At 33.1% G+C, this 16,418-nt stretch overlaps 1 protein-coding gene across 4 annotated transcripts in view; it reads left to right on the forward strand.

Moving 5' to 3' along the window:
• Positions 1-16,418, forward strand: part of LOC149802125 (band 4.1-like protein 3) — a 98,417-nt gene that overhangs the window by 69,602 nt on the left and 12,397 nt on the right. Inside the window, exons 12-14 of one of the 4 annotated variants that reach the window (XM_089956520.1) lie at positions 4,792-5,046; positions 7,382-7,516; positions 14,790-14,867. In XM_089956520.1, the coding sequence (XP_089812646.1) occupies positions 4,792-5,046; positions 7,382-7,516; positions 14,790-14,867 (468 nt within the window). The remainder of the gene's footprint in view (positions 1-4,791; positions 5,047-7,381; positions 7,517-14,789; positions 14,868-16,418) is intronic. The other 3 variants (XM_089956521.1, XM_089956522.1, XM_089956524.1) reach the window with 3 other exon arrangements.

Raw genomic sequence — 16,418 nt, forward strand, 5'->3', positions numbered from 1 at the left:
TTCTCTTCACTTGGTATCATTTAAAAAAAATTTTAAGTACCTAAGAGATAGATAGATATATAGATATATATATATATATATATATATATATATATATATATATATATATATATATATATATATATATATATATATATATATATATATACATACATACATACACTCTTAAACAAAAACAGTTTGAGAAAAAGAAAAGTTGCAGATTGTACAATGTTTCTCCTTGACATTTAATGACTGGAGTCTATTTATGAAGATCCCTAGATTAGGAAACTTTTGTTTGGCTCACCCCGCTTTATGTAGTGGGCAATTAAAGTGTCACCCATGTACATCCATTACACCCTCTCAGGGCATTTGTCAGTCAGGAATTTCATTGGCCAAATTCATTATGTATCTTTATAAGAAACTGACCATGCTAAAATTTGATTTTCAGGGTTTTCTTAATAAAATTTGCTTGCATATTGAACTATGCTTTATTAATCGTATTTGCGGTGTGTCATTTGAGCACAGGTCCAGTCAGGTGTAGATAAGAACTGATATAGGGTGTTCTTAATAATGCATGTGATTTATGTATTTTTGCTGTTACTTTTAACCTTTTCACATATTAACAGTATCATTGTTTTCTAATTGGAGTCCACACACACATTAAAATTGGTGAGAGAGAATGAACCATGTACTAGTCATAGATCTGTCATAAATCATGTGCAATGTTGTTAACATTTACAGTAAAATACATTCTAACAATGACCCCTCCCCCATGACTTCATGATATCTATACCATATCCATACAATATCACATACAAATGAACTTTATACAAACTTCAATGTATGTATTTTTTGTATCCATGTTCCTACGTATTGGATTTTGCTCTATTATATCTTTTATTATTGTCATAGTTATCTGATGTGTAAAGCATTCTATTATGAAAAGTATTATTTATTGTATCAAATTTAATCCATTCACTAATATCAAGTATTAATTATTTCTAACATGTAAAATTTCATCACTCTGCTTTACATTCAGTGCAGAACAGAATATCTTCCTGATTCTCTTTTACTAACAGCCATAAAATGAATCCTTATGTGCATTTAGCACTCTCAAGTCCAAATAACTTAGCACTCTCAAGTCCAAATAACAACCAATCCTAACCAAGTGCATTTTTGCTTTCCAATTATTATAACCTCTCAGATCACTTGTGATGCATATAGGTGTTCAGTTGGTTTGTCTTTTGAAGTTTTATTTGCTCTGATATTTAAAATTCCAATTTAACTTTGGTTGTACATGTTTGGTTTTGTTGGGGTTTTTTGTTTTCAAATTTATTAACACACTTATATTTGTTCTAGTTATTGTGGTAACAGCTGTAGCTGAAATGCATAAGGACTACTTCATGTTAACAGCTGTAGCTGAAATGCATGAGGATTCCTTGATTATCTGATTGAATGTTTAGTAAAATTTTATTTAAAAATTTGTCAACAGTACTAAGCAGTAAATTAGATATATTAATGAAACAGTATGTAATTTAACACAGATGTAATGTAGAGTGGTTGAAATTTATACATAACTGTACAAAATGTGAAAATTTAAATTGTAAGAAATCCATAATGCATACAGAGGAGCGTTGTATCTATGTGAAATCTCAGATTTGTTATTTTCCTTTGGTTTTTGCAGTTGATTGATGTAATCATATTTGTTGTAAAGAACTGAATAAATGTTGTTAAGTATGCACAATTTTTGTCATTTATTTTCAAATTTCAACCACTTTACTTCTGTCAAAGGAATTCTTATGCCTCATTTTTTGAAAGATTGATAAGCATCTGTTGGACTCTAAACCTGGTTTCAGTTGACAATAGAACTCATACATTACTCATGACTAGTGTCTGCATTCTACATATCGTTTGGTTGCCCATTTTCTGAAAGTTTGTTTTTGAGCAAAGCTTCTGAAACAGAGAACCAATCTAAAAACACCATGGTGCACTAATGCCATCTAATGACATGCAGTTACATAACCAGAGTAGAGTTAACAGTGCTTACTCTTAGAATAGCACTTTTTAACTGGGTTTTTTTCCCGGAAAATCTTGTTAAGTTATTGGATAGTAATGTTTAGTTGGTATTGAATATTGCATCAAAACTGGATGAAAGACAGTTCTAAGTTTTAACACTCTGAATTTATACATTTTACTTAATAAAAACAACTTCAGTAAACCAAATCTGGCAAGCTTTGGAATCCAGGCCTCCATAAAATATTACTGAACTCCAAACAATCCTCTTATATATTACGGCCAATGAAAATGCATTGTAAGCAAATTTTGAGTAAGATTTGAAAATCTGAAGTAACATCTGTCACTTGAAATGTTGAGTAATGTTGTACAGGTCAGATCTCTGTGAATTCATTAATAATTGTGAGGCAGCAATTTTCGTTGTGTGGTTGCTGCACACCATGAATTCAAAGACTCAATGATAAGTGATCTGTATGACTTCCCATCCATAATTTAAGCACTGAGAAAGTGTCATTTATTTTACACAACCACAAAAAATGATACCATCAAAATTAATGACTTTGCAGTACTATATCATACATACTTCCTTATAAGTAGAGTCCAACTGCAAACTGCACAGATCCAGATCTGCCATTGCATAATGTGCCAACATATCTGGGTCAGTGCAGTTTATTTGGAGCAGTGAGTATAACAGACAGCATAGACCCTGATTTGCAGGTACATTATGCTATGGCAGATCAGGGTCTTTGTTGCTTGCAGTTGGACTCGACTTAAAGTGAATATATATGGTTGTGTTGGGAATTTCAGATCTATATCATTAGTCGACACTGTGTTTTGATATCAAAGCAATCACTTTCTGCCTCTGGGTGAAAGTCAGAACAATTAAGGGAAAATGTAATTCTGACTTGTATTCTTGTCTGGAGGATAACTTTGAAACCCTAAATATATATATCATCACCAGACAGTATTATCACATACCATAACCACACCATACTAAAAGGTCAAAATGTCATAGCAAGGGAGGAAACAATGGCGACTTGTATCAATATTTAACTTGAGAACTAATGAAGATATGTTGATCAAACTTTAGCAGCCTGTTATATGTCTAAGACTTGACATTGTCTTCAGTTGTCTTCAGTATTCTGTCAAGTCCCCTGCCACAAGGTCAAGGTTACAGTAATGGATGACATACATGCAATTTGGTGCCCAGTTTCTTTATTCATGCAGTCTTTTTAAACCCATACAGTTTTTTTAATTAAACTCTACCGAGGTACACAACTGAGCATACCATAATCCAGCCCCGAGGTCAATAGTACAGAAAAAGTGACCAAAAAATGGGGAGTAACATGATGCCTTTTGTGGTATTCATGTCTTCTGCCACTGACATGATGAAATCTATGTGATGCTGGAGATGATTTAGTTGATGCAGTCAGATATATATAAACATGTAACATATAAACCTCAACCATGAAAGAAAGATTAGTAGCAGTCAAGTTAGATTGGTATAAATCCAAACAGCTTCAATAAAAGTAAAGACCCAACAAGTCCCTTTTGAGATGTACACTGTATGCCTTCAAGCATGCATAGCAATTGTATTTGGTACCACATGACTTGTAATGGTACCATCAGTTTACAGTTATATTTAATGTTTACGTTACATAAGACTTGTAATGGTACCATCAGTTTACAGTTATATTTAGTGTTTATGTGCACACGACTTGTAATGGTACGATCAGTTTACAGTTATATTTAGTGTTTACGTACATAAGACTTGTAATGGTACCATCAGTTTACAGTTATATTTAGTGTTTACGTACATAAGACTTGTAATGGTACCATCAGTTTAAAGTTATGTTTAGTGTTAACATACACACAACTTGTAATGGTGCCATCAGTTTACAGTTATATTTAGTGTTTACAATTATATTTAGTGTTTGTGTAGCTCAAATTATCACTTTAGACTGTAAAAGAATATTTTTCAGAGATACCTTATATAATCACTTATAAGTCCAGTACAGCTGCAAACTGCACAGACCCAGATCTGATGTGTGCAGTTTGTTGGGAGAAATCAGTAGAACAGACAATACAGACCCAGATCTGCTGTGTGCAGTTTGTTGGGAGAAATCAGTAGAACAGACAATACAGACCCAGATCTGCTGTGTGCAGTTTGTTGGGAGAAATCAGTAGAACAGACAACACAGACCCAGATCTGCTGTGTGCAGTTTGTTGGGAGAAATCAGTAGAACAAACTGCACAGACCCAGATCTGCTGTGTGCAGTTTGTTGGGAGAAATCAGTAGAACAAACTGCACAGACCCAGATCTGCTGTGTACAGTTTGTTGGGAGAAATCAGTAGAACAGACAACATGCTATGGCAGATTATGCTTTTTGTTGTTTGCAGTTATAGGTAGTATACATATTGTATGTACAACTGTACCCTTTCAGAGGGCCTTTATGCAGGTACTGTATGTACTTTCTTTTTTACGACTAATCAATACAACAAACAACATAGATCCTGATCTGCTGGCCCAATACACAATTGCAGATCATAGTGTACCATATATGCTCACTGCAAAATGTTGAATGTGGATGCACACCCACTTCTGACAAGAGTGTGATTCAACGACATACAGACAGGCAGCATTGACCGTACACTTTTACAACATTGTAACAGTAGTTGCTATATTCTTGTGCTTAACACAGTCATGAAGATGTTTTTTGTTGTTTAAACCTGCTTTGAAAAAGCTTCCTAAGTATTTATAAGAGATTTCTTCCATGGTGTTTGGTTTGTTTAAAGGAGGAGCACTTTCAGCCTGAGATTCTGCAGGAAGTTGCCAAGCAGCCTTCATCCCCTCCCAAACTGAGTGCGCAGGAACTGAAACGACTTGAGAAAGAACACAAGGAACAGGAAAAACGTGAGCGAGAGGAGGCTAAGCGCCGAAAGAAGGAGGAGGAGAAGGAGCAAAAGCGGCTTGAGAAGGAGAGAAAAGAACTAATTGCTCAGGAGAAGAAAGCCGCAAAGGTTAAATCCAGTAGAGGGAAGGAAAAAGAAGTGAGTATTAAGTTGGAATTGAGTTTCAAATACAGTGAAGCCGATATTGACTTGATCTTCACTGAACCAAAATCATCCTGAAACCCAAAAACATTTTATTGATCCAGATTTGTACTTTTTTAATTAAAGAAGTCCATAAAACTGAAATTCTTCAACTGTGAAAACTGAAACAAATTTTCCTTCCCAGATTTCATTGTTACATAGAAATTAACCTGATACAATTGAACTTACTTAGCCACCAATTCCCAGTTACACAGTATCTGGTGGTTGAACTTACTTAGCCACCAATTCCCAGTTGCACAGTATCTGGTGGTTGAACTTACTTAGCCACCAATTCCCAGTTGCACAGTATCTGGTGGTTGAACTTACTTAGCCACCAATTCCCAGTTACACAGTATCTGATGGTTGAACTTACTTAGCCACCAATTCCCAGTTGCACAGTATCTGGTGGTTGAACTTACTTAGCCACCAATTCCCAGTTACACAGTATCTGATGGTTGAACTTACTTAGCCACCAATTCCCAGTTGCACAGTATCTGGTGGTTGAACTTACTTAGCCACCAATTCCCAGTTGCACAGTATCTGGTGGTTGAACTTACTTAGCCACCAGCATGCAATTCCCAGTTGCACAGTATCTGGTGGTTGAACTTACTTAGCCACCAATTCCCAGTTACACAGTATCTGGTGGTTAACTAATGTAATAACTCTGGGGAAATCATTGATTTCATCTAATTTTAGGTGAAAATTGAGGACCTCAAGAAACAGAGATTTTGATCTTGAGGTTTCACAGCCGTAATATGCAAATTCTTCATATTTATTGTTATATTTATATAAAGGAAAAATATTTAGTATGCACCTAAATGTACATGGCAATCAAGAAATTTTTAAGTATTCAGTATTACATTAATTTACAATGGAAAATAAAATTAAAATCCTTGCTTGGAAATATAAAATTATTATTTAGAATGATACAAGCAAATGCTTCCAGTTTATTAAAAAATAAGCCCCATTATAATGAACTTTAAAAAAAATGCAACCTTGCCTGCATGACCAATCTAAGGGCATCAAGGCTATCATTAGCATTATGTATAGTTAAGTTTCTGATGTTTGGCCATATGCTTGTTAGCTCTACAGTCTTTTTCTTTCATTATATTGTCACGTTATAACATTAAATCGTTCCAAGTAGATTGCTGACACAACTGTCAAATGGCAAGACACCTATTGAAGAGAGTATTCACTGTAAACATTAAATGCTGTTTAAATACATTTCAACACTTCGAAGAACAGTGGTTGAGACCACCAAGGTAATGGCAGTACACATCATCCATTAATCAGAATGCACAAAAAAATATTGATATAGTCCTCAATTCAGCTTTTATCTAGAATTAATTTACATTTCATAAATAAAAATGTGAATATTAATTTTTTTTAAATTAAAGAAATACAAGTATGTATTTTTGTTTTGTAATGGGAGTACAGAAGCTGTCCATGAAGTTAGGTCAGTGTTCTGTTTAAGGGATGTTAATTTCAAGTATTGTTTGTTTTAGTATGTACATTTGTTACAGTTAATGTTTATATTGATTTTTGTGATGATGGAAATTGGTTAGCTTGTGCCAGTTTGTGTGCACTGTACATGCAGTAGAAGATCATGTGATGAAAGACTGCAGTCATGTTATGAAATAATGCAGTCATATGATGATAGACTGCAGTTACTTGACGAAAGACAGAGATCAGAATGTGACAAAAATGTATCGTGTGGTTAGAAACATTGTTCCCTTCCTTTAGAATGGGTAGTTCTTGCTCATGAACTTCAACATGCTCATCCAAAGTAATAGGACAGGAAAGAGAGCCCATTAAATGCTGAAATAAGTAACTCTATTTTTACTCAGATTTTTAGAATTCAGTCATAGAATGTAATTAGTCCTTCAGTGATAGATGAACTGAGAATAGTCTTGTATTGTTGGAGAGGCTGAAATCCCCTTAATATAACAACTTTTTAGGTAGCAGCCTCCACAGCCTACATAGTAAAATAGTTGTTAAGTTTGAAGTATTTACATCTTAAGAGGTGTGTATAAGCCCCATCACCCCTTCCATCCCTAAACATAAAATCTAAAATTATGTAGAAGTACCAGGTTAGGAGCTTCAGTCAGGTTAGGTCAATGCTTTTGGTAGATGTGTCTACAAATTTTCTCTTTACTCCTTCTACATTTTTTTGTTTTAAAAATGAATATTATGATGCTGCCAGAAAGAAAACTACTTTCTTCCTGAAATTGTAATAAACACACCATCAATCAAAATTTAACCACTAAAGTGGCCCACGCCTTCTCCTGCACAGGTGAGTCAGGATAAAAGAAGTAGAGATGGACCGAATATGGAAAAGGAGTGGCATGAAGTCATAAACCAAGAAGATCGAAAACCGGCAACACCAGACAGGTCGCGGAAACGCTTCAGCAGTTTTGAGGATGTAAAGGTTAATATACTGATGTACTTCCTTTATTTTTCCCTAGATGTGTTTTACTCGCAGTGGTTTTTTGTTACCAGTCTATGAGTTCCAGAGTTATGGATTCTGGAACTTGTGTTTTACGTTTGAATTTTAAAAAAGCCTAGGAAAAATTTACCAGTCTGCCATGGGGTTCAGTCCCATGACAGATGAAATCAGAAGTATGTCTTTTCAAAAAGCACTGTAATTAACTTGGATGACTTTAAGGGAATTTATGTACTCTTTAAGTGAGCGCACATCTTTGCATTTTATTCGTTTTTAGTTTACCTGGCCATGTGGCCCAATGAACTTACTATATGGTTCTTTGGGTCCATTGGCTGTTGAACATCATGTATTGAGTGTCATATTTATAGCTTCTCTAAAACCACTCAACACAAATTGACCAAATTTGAAAGAATGCATAAGGGCATGAAGTTCTTTCAAACTTCTTTAAGTTGATGCCAGTCCACGTTCAAATTTAGCCACTCAAAAAATGTTACCAAATTTTTAAAGAATGCATCCTGGCATGAGGTTCTTTCAAACTTGGTTCATATGATGCCAGTCCATGTTCAAATTTAGCCACCATTATTAAAGTAGAAAAACATTTTCATGACTTCTACTAAAAAAACTGCTCATCAAAATTTGACAAATAGCATCCTGGCATAAAGAACTTATCAGTGTGTGCAAGTGGATGCCTCTGAACCATCAAATACAACAGCTATTACTTAAAATAAATTACGTTGTTGACAACCTCTCAGAAACTGCTCATGAGAAATTGATAAAATCTGACAGAAAGCATCGAGGCAGTAAGAGCTTCTAACTTGATATGGATGATACCAATCTTTCATCAGTTATGTCCTACATTACCAAAAGGATCCTTTAAACGATTAGGTTCTCAAAAACTACTGAAAGAATTCGACATTTTAAAAAAAGCATTCTGGCATAAATGATTTTTAAATTTCTACAAATGATGATAGTCTGCCATCAAATATGACTGCCATGACTAAAAATAGAGAATAATTTAGCAACTTCTGAAACACCACTTAAGAGATTTTGATGAAATTTAATGGAAAGTGTACTGGCTTGAATGTCTTTCCAATTGATAACAAATGATGCTTGTTCTGCCATCTAATATTACTGCCATTTTTAAGTATACAAAACATTTAGACCCCTTTAGCCAAAAACAAATCTGTTGAAAAGAATTTAATTAACTTTGACACAAGTATCTTCTCATGAACAAATCATAAAATATAGAGGAAGATAGCAAAACTAGAGAAACCCTGAAACAGTTGTTTTCATGGTGTAATTTCAGCAGCTTGGGAAGAAATTTCAACAGAAACCATTTTTCTGACCCAGATTGTTAGAGAAAATCAAAAGAAATAATCTATGATAATGACTATTTTGAATCACAGGTTTGGGATACAAAGTTGTTCCCTTTCAGACAAAGATATAAAAAACAGATTTGAAAAACAAGTGTTTGAATACAAAAAGGCATAATTATCAATAGAACAAGCTATAAAGATAACAAAAAACATTTTTATATTTATAGTTAATTTGTGAAGAATTACTCCTTAGAAAATGATTCATATTTTGGAACTAGTTTGATATATTTCATGAAATAGAGTTTGACAGGTGCCAGATTCAAGTTTTCATTGATTTTACAATAATGTGCATTATAGAAGATTTTTATGCCTTTTTTATATTAAGTACCTTAATCACAAATTATTTTTAAAATATATTTCGAGCTCTGAATAATAGATCTGATAGGCCAGTATGCTGTCCTCATGAAACAATTCCAGATGTAATTACTAAGGTCAATAAAACCCATGACCTATAAATAAAATGATGAGAAATTCCACACTGACCAGATGGTGGGGCTTGAACCTACTACCTTTTGTTAAGATGTCCATCATGTTAACCAAATGAGCAACCTCAGCTCACTTGGGTATGGATCTCAGTGGTTTCCAAGTTATGACTCTAGGGGCAAGGCCCCAGGGAAGTAACAGTGATTTCCCAGACCTGCCAACCATTACAATTTTGCCACAAGTTTTATGAAAATTACCCTTAAAATATGGACTTATGGCATACAAGCAAAAACTATGGAAAAAATCCGGATAATTGGTTCATCCCTGCTTGATTTGGATTCAGGTTTCATATTAGGATTAGGGAAATTGGTCAGGGCACCAGACTAACTTTGCAGCAGCACCCCAGATGCTTTAAACTGCACCTGTTTGTTGGTGCGAAGCATCTGGATGATCAAACTTTTGATTATACAATTTTTTTTAAAAAATGGCATCCAGAAAGTGATGCATGTTTAGGACGAAAGAGAAAATAAGCTTCTAGAAAAGTGTTATTAATCAACACAGAAGAATAAAAAGGAGTATTCGTATTTTTGTGAATAAAAGCTGGAAAGGACACAATTACGTTTATTGAACATCATGTGCCAATTTGAGTATGTCTCATGCCAGGAGACATGATTGCCATCATCATGAGAAATGGAAGTCCTACAATGTAAGACACATCACCCAATATTTTTGTTATGGGGGATGATAGCACTAAAACAAAAACATGTGCCATGTCTTACATTGTAGGACTAGTGAAATGGAAAAAGAATTTCCAAGAATTATGTCAAGCTGAGAGATAACAACAAACCATTGAGTTGCGTATGGTTTGGAACTAAAGTTTGTGCAACTGTACTAGTGGTAAATAAAGTCAACATGTACTTTACAAATATTTCAGTTGAACATAATGTTTATTGCCACTTCCTCAAACTTTTATTTATGTTTTCCAGCTTTAGACTAGCAGTTATTGATATTTTATTACACCTTACTGAAAACTGGTCATTCTTACAAAAAAAGATCAACTGCCTTACTGAGACAGACTCGTCAAGGTTGGAAGATCTGATTTCCACATGATTTTCACACAGCAGTGGAATTACCCCACTAGCACTTTTGTATGGGCATGGGGTTTGGGGGTCTAAATTTAAGGCTGGAGGAGGGCAGTTTTTATGAGAATACTATCATTGAACAGACTTCTTACACAGTGTTTCAAAAACTGTGTATGTGATAAAAACTTTTGATGAATAAAACACAGCTTGTTTTATCTTCATTATTGGCACAGTGGTATAAGGATGATGCAGTTGTTTATATCCAGTCAATGAAAGATAACTCAGTAAGTGCGTGATTGTGGCAGTTAATCTAAATGTCATGCATTTCTATGATCAGATTGCTCTTTTTTAATACTGACCACTCTTACAGATTTCATTATGCTGATATCAAATTGTGCGTTTTTACACTCTAGCTCATTTTTAACTCTGCTAGTTACAGACTTGGAGAGTTTACAAGATGCTCTGTTGTTTGTTGATAATCCATTTTTCATTGTGCAGCTGTTGTTTAGCACAAGTTTGTTATTGCTGCTCTAAAACTGCTTTGAGGATTGCCATGAATCTTTTCACATTTTCATTCCATTGGTCTAGATGGTCAAACTTGTGCTGCTCAGAAATTGAGTATGACCATGAAAATCCTATTCCTTTTCTATGGATTATCATACCAACTTGCTAAAAGACTTCTTACGTTCATCCCAGATCAAGATGGTATTGCTTCTACTTCTGAACAGAAAGTTGTATTGACATGGGGTTATTACCAAAAGACTTTGTATGGTGTTTACTTGGATCTGAATTGAAAACTGTGCTGATCTGATGTCCAGTATGGCATGTACAGTGGACATCTTTGACATCTTGTTATTGTGAATTGACTGTAGGTACCTAAAAACCTGATGATAATACAGATAAAATATGGCACTGGCAATGCTGATAGCTGGAGTAAAAGGGGGTAGGGGGCTAAATATTAGTTTAATTCATTTTTGTTGTATTCCCATACAATGAATGATTGAGGAACTTTATGATGATGTACACCACAGAAAGCCCTGTGTTTTTTATATATAAAGAAATGGTGTTTATATTAAAAAAATTTATTTTAAGGATTTTATATTTTTTAAAATATTTTTTACCTTTATCTTTAATATTATTTATCTTTTACAGAATTCATATGCCTCTTCCATTTATCTTCATCAGTAGTACTTGTAGTTTACATTTATTTTAAAGGGTTTATATTTGTAAAGTGTATTTTGCAATTATTTACAGTTACATTTTTAGGACTTTACTTATAATCAGTACCATATATGCTGTTAGAACACACACACACACAAATACATGATGGTATGCTGCTATTCTTTTAACTGAGCCATTGTAAAATAAATTAAGAGTTCTGAGATTTGGCTTTTAGAAAACAGTAAATTCCTGCAAATAGCTTTGTGGTATAATATTTTCACATTTTTTATGTAAAAACTTCAGTTTTTTTGCACACATTTATTGCAAACTATTTTTAAAAATAATATTTAATGCCCAGATTTGCTTCTTTAAATACAAATACACTTGTTAATACAGTTATGATCCAATTTACAGTCCATAGGTTATATATTAATTCATAAGTATGTTGTATGTTAAGAGATGATGGAAGTTTGAGTTATTAGTATTGCAATACTCCCAAGAGTTTAGTAATGTAATGGTATATATAGAGATATATTCTCTCTTCCTGTCTGCAGTAATGGTAAGTCTTTCATGATTGTATCACTGATACATTTATCTGGAACAACAGACCCTCATAGCCATACATTATTATCATGACTCCAACTAACATGTTTGCCAAATTTTATGCAAGAGCTTATTCCTGAGAAATAAACCCATCCCTATTTTTTTTTTAAATTCTCACATCCACAGTACTTAAATAGCATAGAAATATTATAAATGCAAGTGCATAATTAGCATAGAAATATTGCAAATGCAGGTAATTAAATAGGATCAAAATATTGTAAATACAGGTACTTATTTAGCACAGAAATATTGCAACTACAGGTACTTAATTAGCAATGAAATTTTGTTAATACAAGTACTTAATTAGCAGAGAAATATTGTAAATACAAGTACTTAATTAGCATAGAAATATTGTTAATACAAGTACTTAATTAGCATAGAAATATTGTAAATACAAGATCTTAATGAGCATCAAAATATTGTAAATACAAGTACTTCATTAGCAAAGAAATATTGTAAATACAAGTAATTAATTAGTATAGAAATATTGTAAACACAAGTACTTAATTAGCATAGAAATATTGTTAATACAAGTTCTTAGTTAGCATAGAAATGTTGCATATACAAGTACTTAATTAGCATAGAAATATTTAAAACACAAATTCTTAATTAACTTAGAAATATTGTAAACACAAATATTCAATTAGCATAGAAGTATTGTAAATACAAGTACTTAATTAGCATAGAAATATTGTAAACACAAGTGCTTAATTAGCATAGAAATATTGTAAACACAAGTACTAAATTAGCATAGAAATATTGTAATTACAAGGACTTAATTAGCATAGAAATATTGTAAACACATGTACTAAATTAGCATAGAAATATTGTAATTACAAGGACTTAATTAGCATAGAAATATTGTAAACACAAGTACTAAATTAGCATAGAAATATTGTAATTACAAGGACTTAATTAGCATAGAAATATTGTAAATACAAGTACTTAATCAGCATAGAAATGTTGTAAACACAAAACTGCTAAATTAGTATAGAAATATTGTAAATACAAGTACTTAATCAGCAATGAAATATTATAAATACATTATATAATTAGCATAGAGGTATTGCAGTGACAAGTACTACTTAACTAGCATGGAAATATTGTAAATATAAGGCTTTGTGCTGGACAGAGAAGAGTTCACACTGGTAGTCTGGTCTTTATTTGAACAGAATGTTTTTGCCTAGACCTAAGTTATGTTTGAATCCAAGCAATTTGAGTTAAGTTTAAGCTTGGTTTAAGTTTGAATCCAAGCAATTTGAGTTAAGTTTAAGTCTGGTTTAAGTTTGAATCCAAGCAATTTGAGTTAAGTTTAAGTCTGGTTTAAGTTTGAATCCAAGCAATTTGAGTTAAGTTTAAGTCTGGTTTAAGTTTGAATCCAAGCAATTTGAGTTAAGTTTAAGTCTGGTTTAAGTTTGAATCCAAGCAATTTGAGTTCAGTTTAAGTCTTGGTTTAAGTTTGAATAAAAGCAATTTGAGTTAAATTTAAGTCTGGTTTAAGTTTGAATCCAAGCAATTTGAGTTCAGTTTAAGTCTGGTTTAGGTTTGATCAGTCAGATGGCCTAAGTCCAGTCTTAAACAGCATGAAAAGTTGGTGAAACTGGGTCAGAGTTAAATTAACCAAAATAAAAACTATAGGCCTTGAAGTTCTTTAGAAAAATTGGGAATAGAGTGCAGAGAAGGGAAGTCAGCTGTTTGGAATGAAATACTTAAATTATACTTTCTGGGATCTTAGAGATACAAGCCTTAGTGTCAAGAAAAAAGATGTAATGATACTAATTTTACTTAAATATTGAGAATGGAATTGAGTCATTAACTTACAATTAGGAATTTTTAAGTTATTAAATTTCATGAGACAAATTAAACTTCACACCAAAGTAAAATCTGAACAGGAAAAGTTACACCTAGGAAAGAAACTATCTGCAGAGCAAAATGATTGACACCTCAGAAAGATGTACAGAGCAGAGTAATTGACCCCACAGAAAGGAAAGACTGCTCAGCCTACTAATTTGCATATCTGTTTGCTTAAAACACACAATTTTTGAAAGGGATTGAAAGTTAGCTTCTAATTGTATTTTGACAATTTCAGATCATGTAAAGATTTGAATTTGTATGTTTTACATTGTAAATATTTCTATTTGCCTTGCTTTTGTCAAGCCACCCAGTTATGGAAATGATTCACACCTAATTGGTGATCAGTTTGGTTGGTTGGTTGGGGGTCCATTGGAATTATGGCATCTCTGTTAATCTGATTGTTGATTCATATTTACATCTAAGGTGTCAGTTATACAGTTTTAGATAATACTGAAGTGATCAGTTATATAGGTAAATATTGGTGCATCATTATTAATCAGGAGTAAAAACGTTGCATCAGGAAAGTCACTTATCTACAGTAAGTAAAGATGGTAAAAGAAAAGAGAGGATATATCAAATGAAATAAATAAAGACGAACATATTAGAAGTAATTGCCTAGCTGTGCTAGATGGTTGCATGCCATGTTCTTACCCAGTAGTTGTTGTGATATATGATCAAGAGAGTGAATTTTCCCTTATTTTCCCATTGTTTTATAATTTTATTGATGTCATTAATTGTGCATGGCATGTTGCTTAACAGCCCCAGGTGGAGGAGGAAACAGATGAGTTCGATGATGACTCTGAAGATGAGGTCCCTGATAAGGTCAAGGACAAAAAGGTGTGATCAGAACCTCTACCCTATCCACAGATCTGTGCAGTTTGATCATGCTGACTTCTTGCCATGTCAGATAAGAAATGTTGATCTGCACAAAAATACAATTGTTCTACTAGAGATGAAAAAATAATGGAGGAAGAATTAAAACTTAAGATGATGTTCACAAATTAGCCTTTTTATTGTGACCTATTTAAAAATTATGAAAATATCAATTGATATATTCGATATTTAAAATGGATAAATTTCAAATTTAGCAACATTTGATTATTGTGAACATTTGCCTTTTATGTAATGTTACATTAAAAGTTTTGCAGTGTAGATTTCTTCATCTTGTGACATGGGTTAATATAGTCAGATGTGTGTATAAATTAACGCTTTATGCATTTTCTATCTTTACACGGATTGCACTGCTTTTTTCAAGGTTGCACCCAGTGAATCTACAGATTCTAGTTTTGCTTTGATTAGGGTGGACTTGATTCCATATTCATCCAATTTGTCTGCAGATTTATAGTTTTGCTTTGATTAGGGTGGACTTGATTCCGTATTTGTCCAATTTGTCTGCAGATTTATAGTTTTGCGTTGATTAGGGTGGACTTGATTCCATATTCATCCAATTTGACTGCAGACTCAAGTTTTACTTTGATCAGGTTAGACCCGATTCCGTAATCCAGTTTTGTTGATGGATCATGTACAGTAATAAATGTAAAAAAAAATTTTGATGTCCACACACAGAGAGAGGCATTCTTTCATACACATTGCATCTATCAAATGGAGCATTCTAAAATGGTTATAATATCCAGAATCAGTAATGTCCTAAAATTGTAATTTTTTTCATGCATAATAGAAAAAGATGAAAGAAGTGCATAACATTGTTTATAATTTTGATTTATGGAAAGTTAGGGAAAACTTAAAATGCTTTACCTTAATTTCAAGAATTCCTCGGTTAATTAAGAAGTTGTATGATGACAGGCCTGGGTCTTAATTTCAAGAATTCCTCAGTTAATTAAGAAGTTGTACAATGACAGGCCTGGGTTTTAATTTCAAGAATTCCTTGGTTAATTAAGAAGTTGTACAATGACAGGCCTGGGTTTTATTTTAAAAAATTCCTCGGTTAATTAAGAAGTTGTACGATGACAGGCCTGGGTCTTAATTTCAAGAATTCCTCGGTTAATTAAGAAGTTGTACAAGACAGGCCTGGGTTTTAATTTCAAAAATTCCTCGGTTAATTAAGAAGTTGTACAATGACAGGCCTGGGTTATAATTTCGAGAATTCCTCGGTTAATTAAGAAGTTGTACGATGAAAAGCATGGGTCTTAATTTCAAGAATTCCTCGGTTAATTAAGAAGTTGTACGATGAAAGGCCTGGGTCTTAATTTCAAGAATTCCTCGGTTAATTAAGAAGTTGTATGATGACAGGCCTGGGTCTGTGTTTCGATTTCCACTGAGCCATAACATAGGACAAAATATCACTCCATAGGAAGTTATATTACATATCAGTATTTAATTGGCTATACAAATGTACATAAATACATTTCCTTCAACAATTGCACTTCA

Source organism: Sinohyriopsis cumingii, chromosome 4 (assembly GCF_028554795.1).
Source record: "Sinohyriopsis cumingii isolate HCF-2022 chromosome 4, ASM2855479v2, whole genome shotgun sequence".
Lineage (NCBI taxonomy): Eukaryota > Metazoa > Mollusca > Bivalvia > Unionida > Unionidae > Sinohyriopsis > Sinohyriopsis cumingii.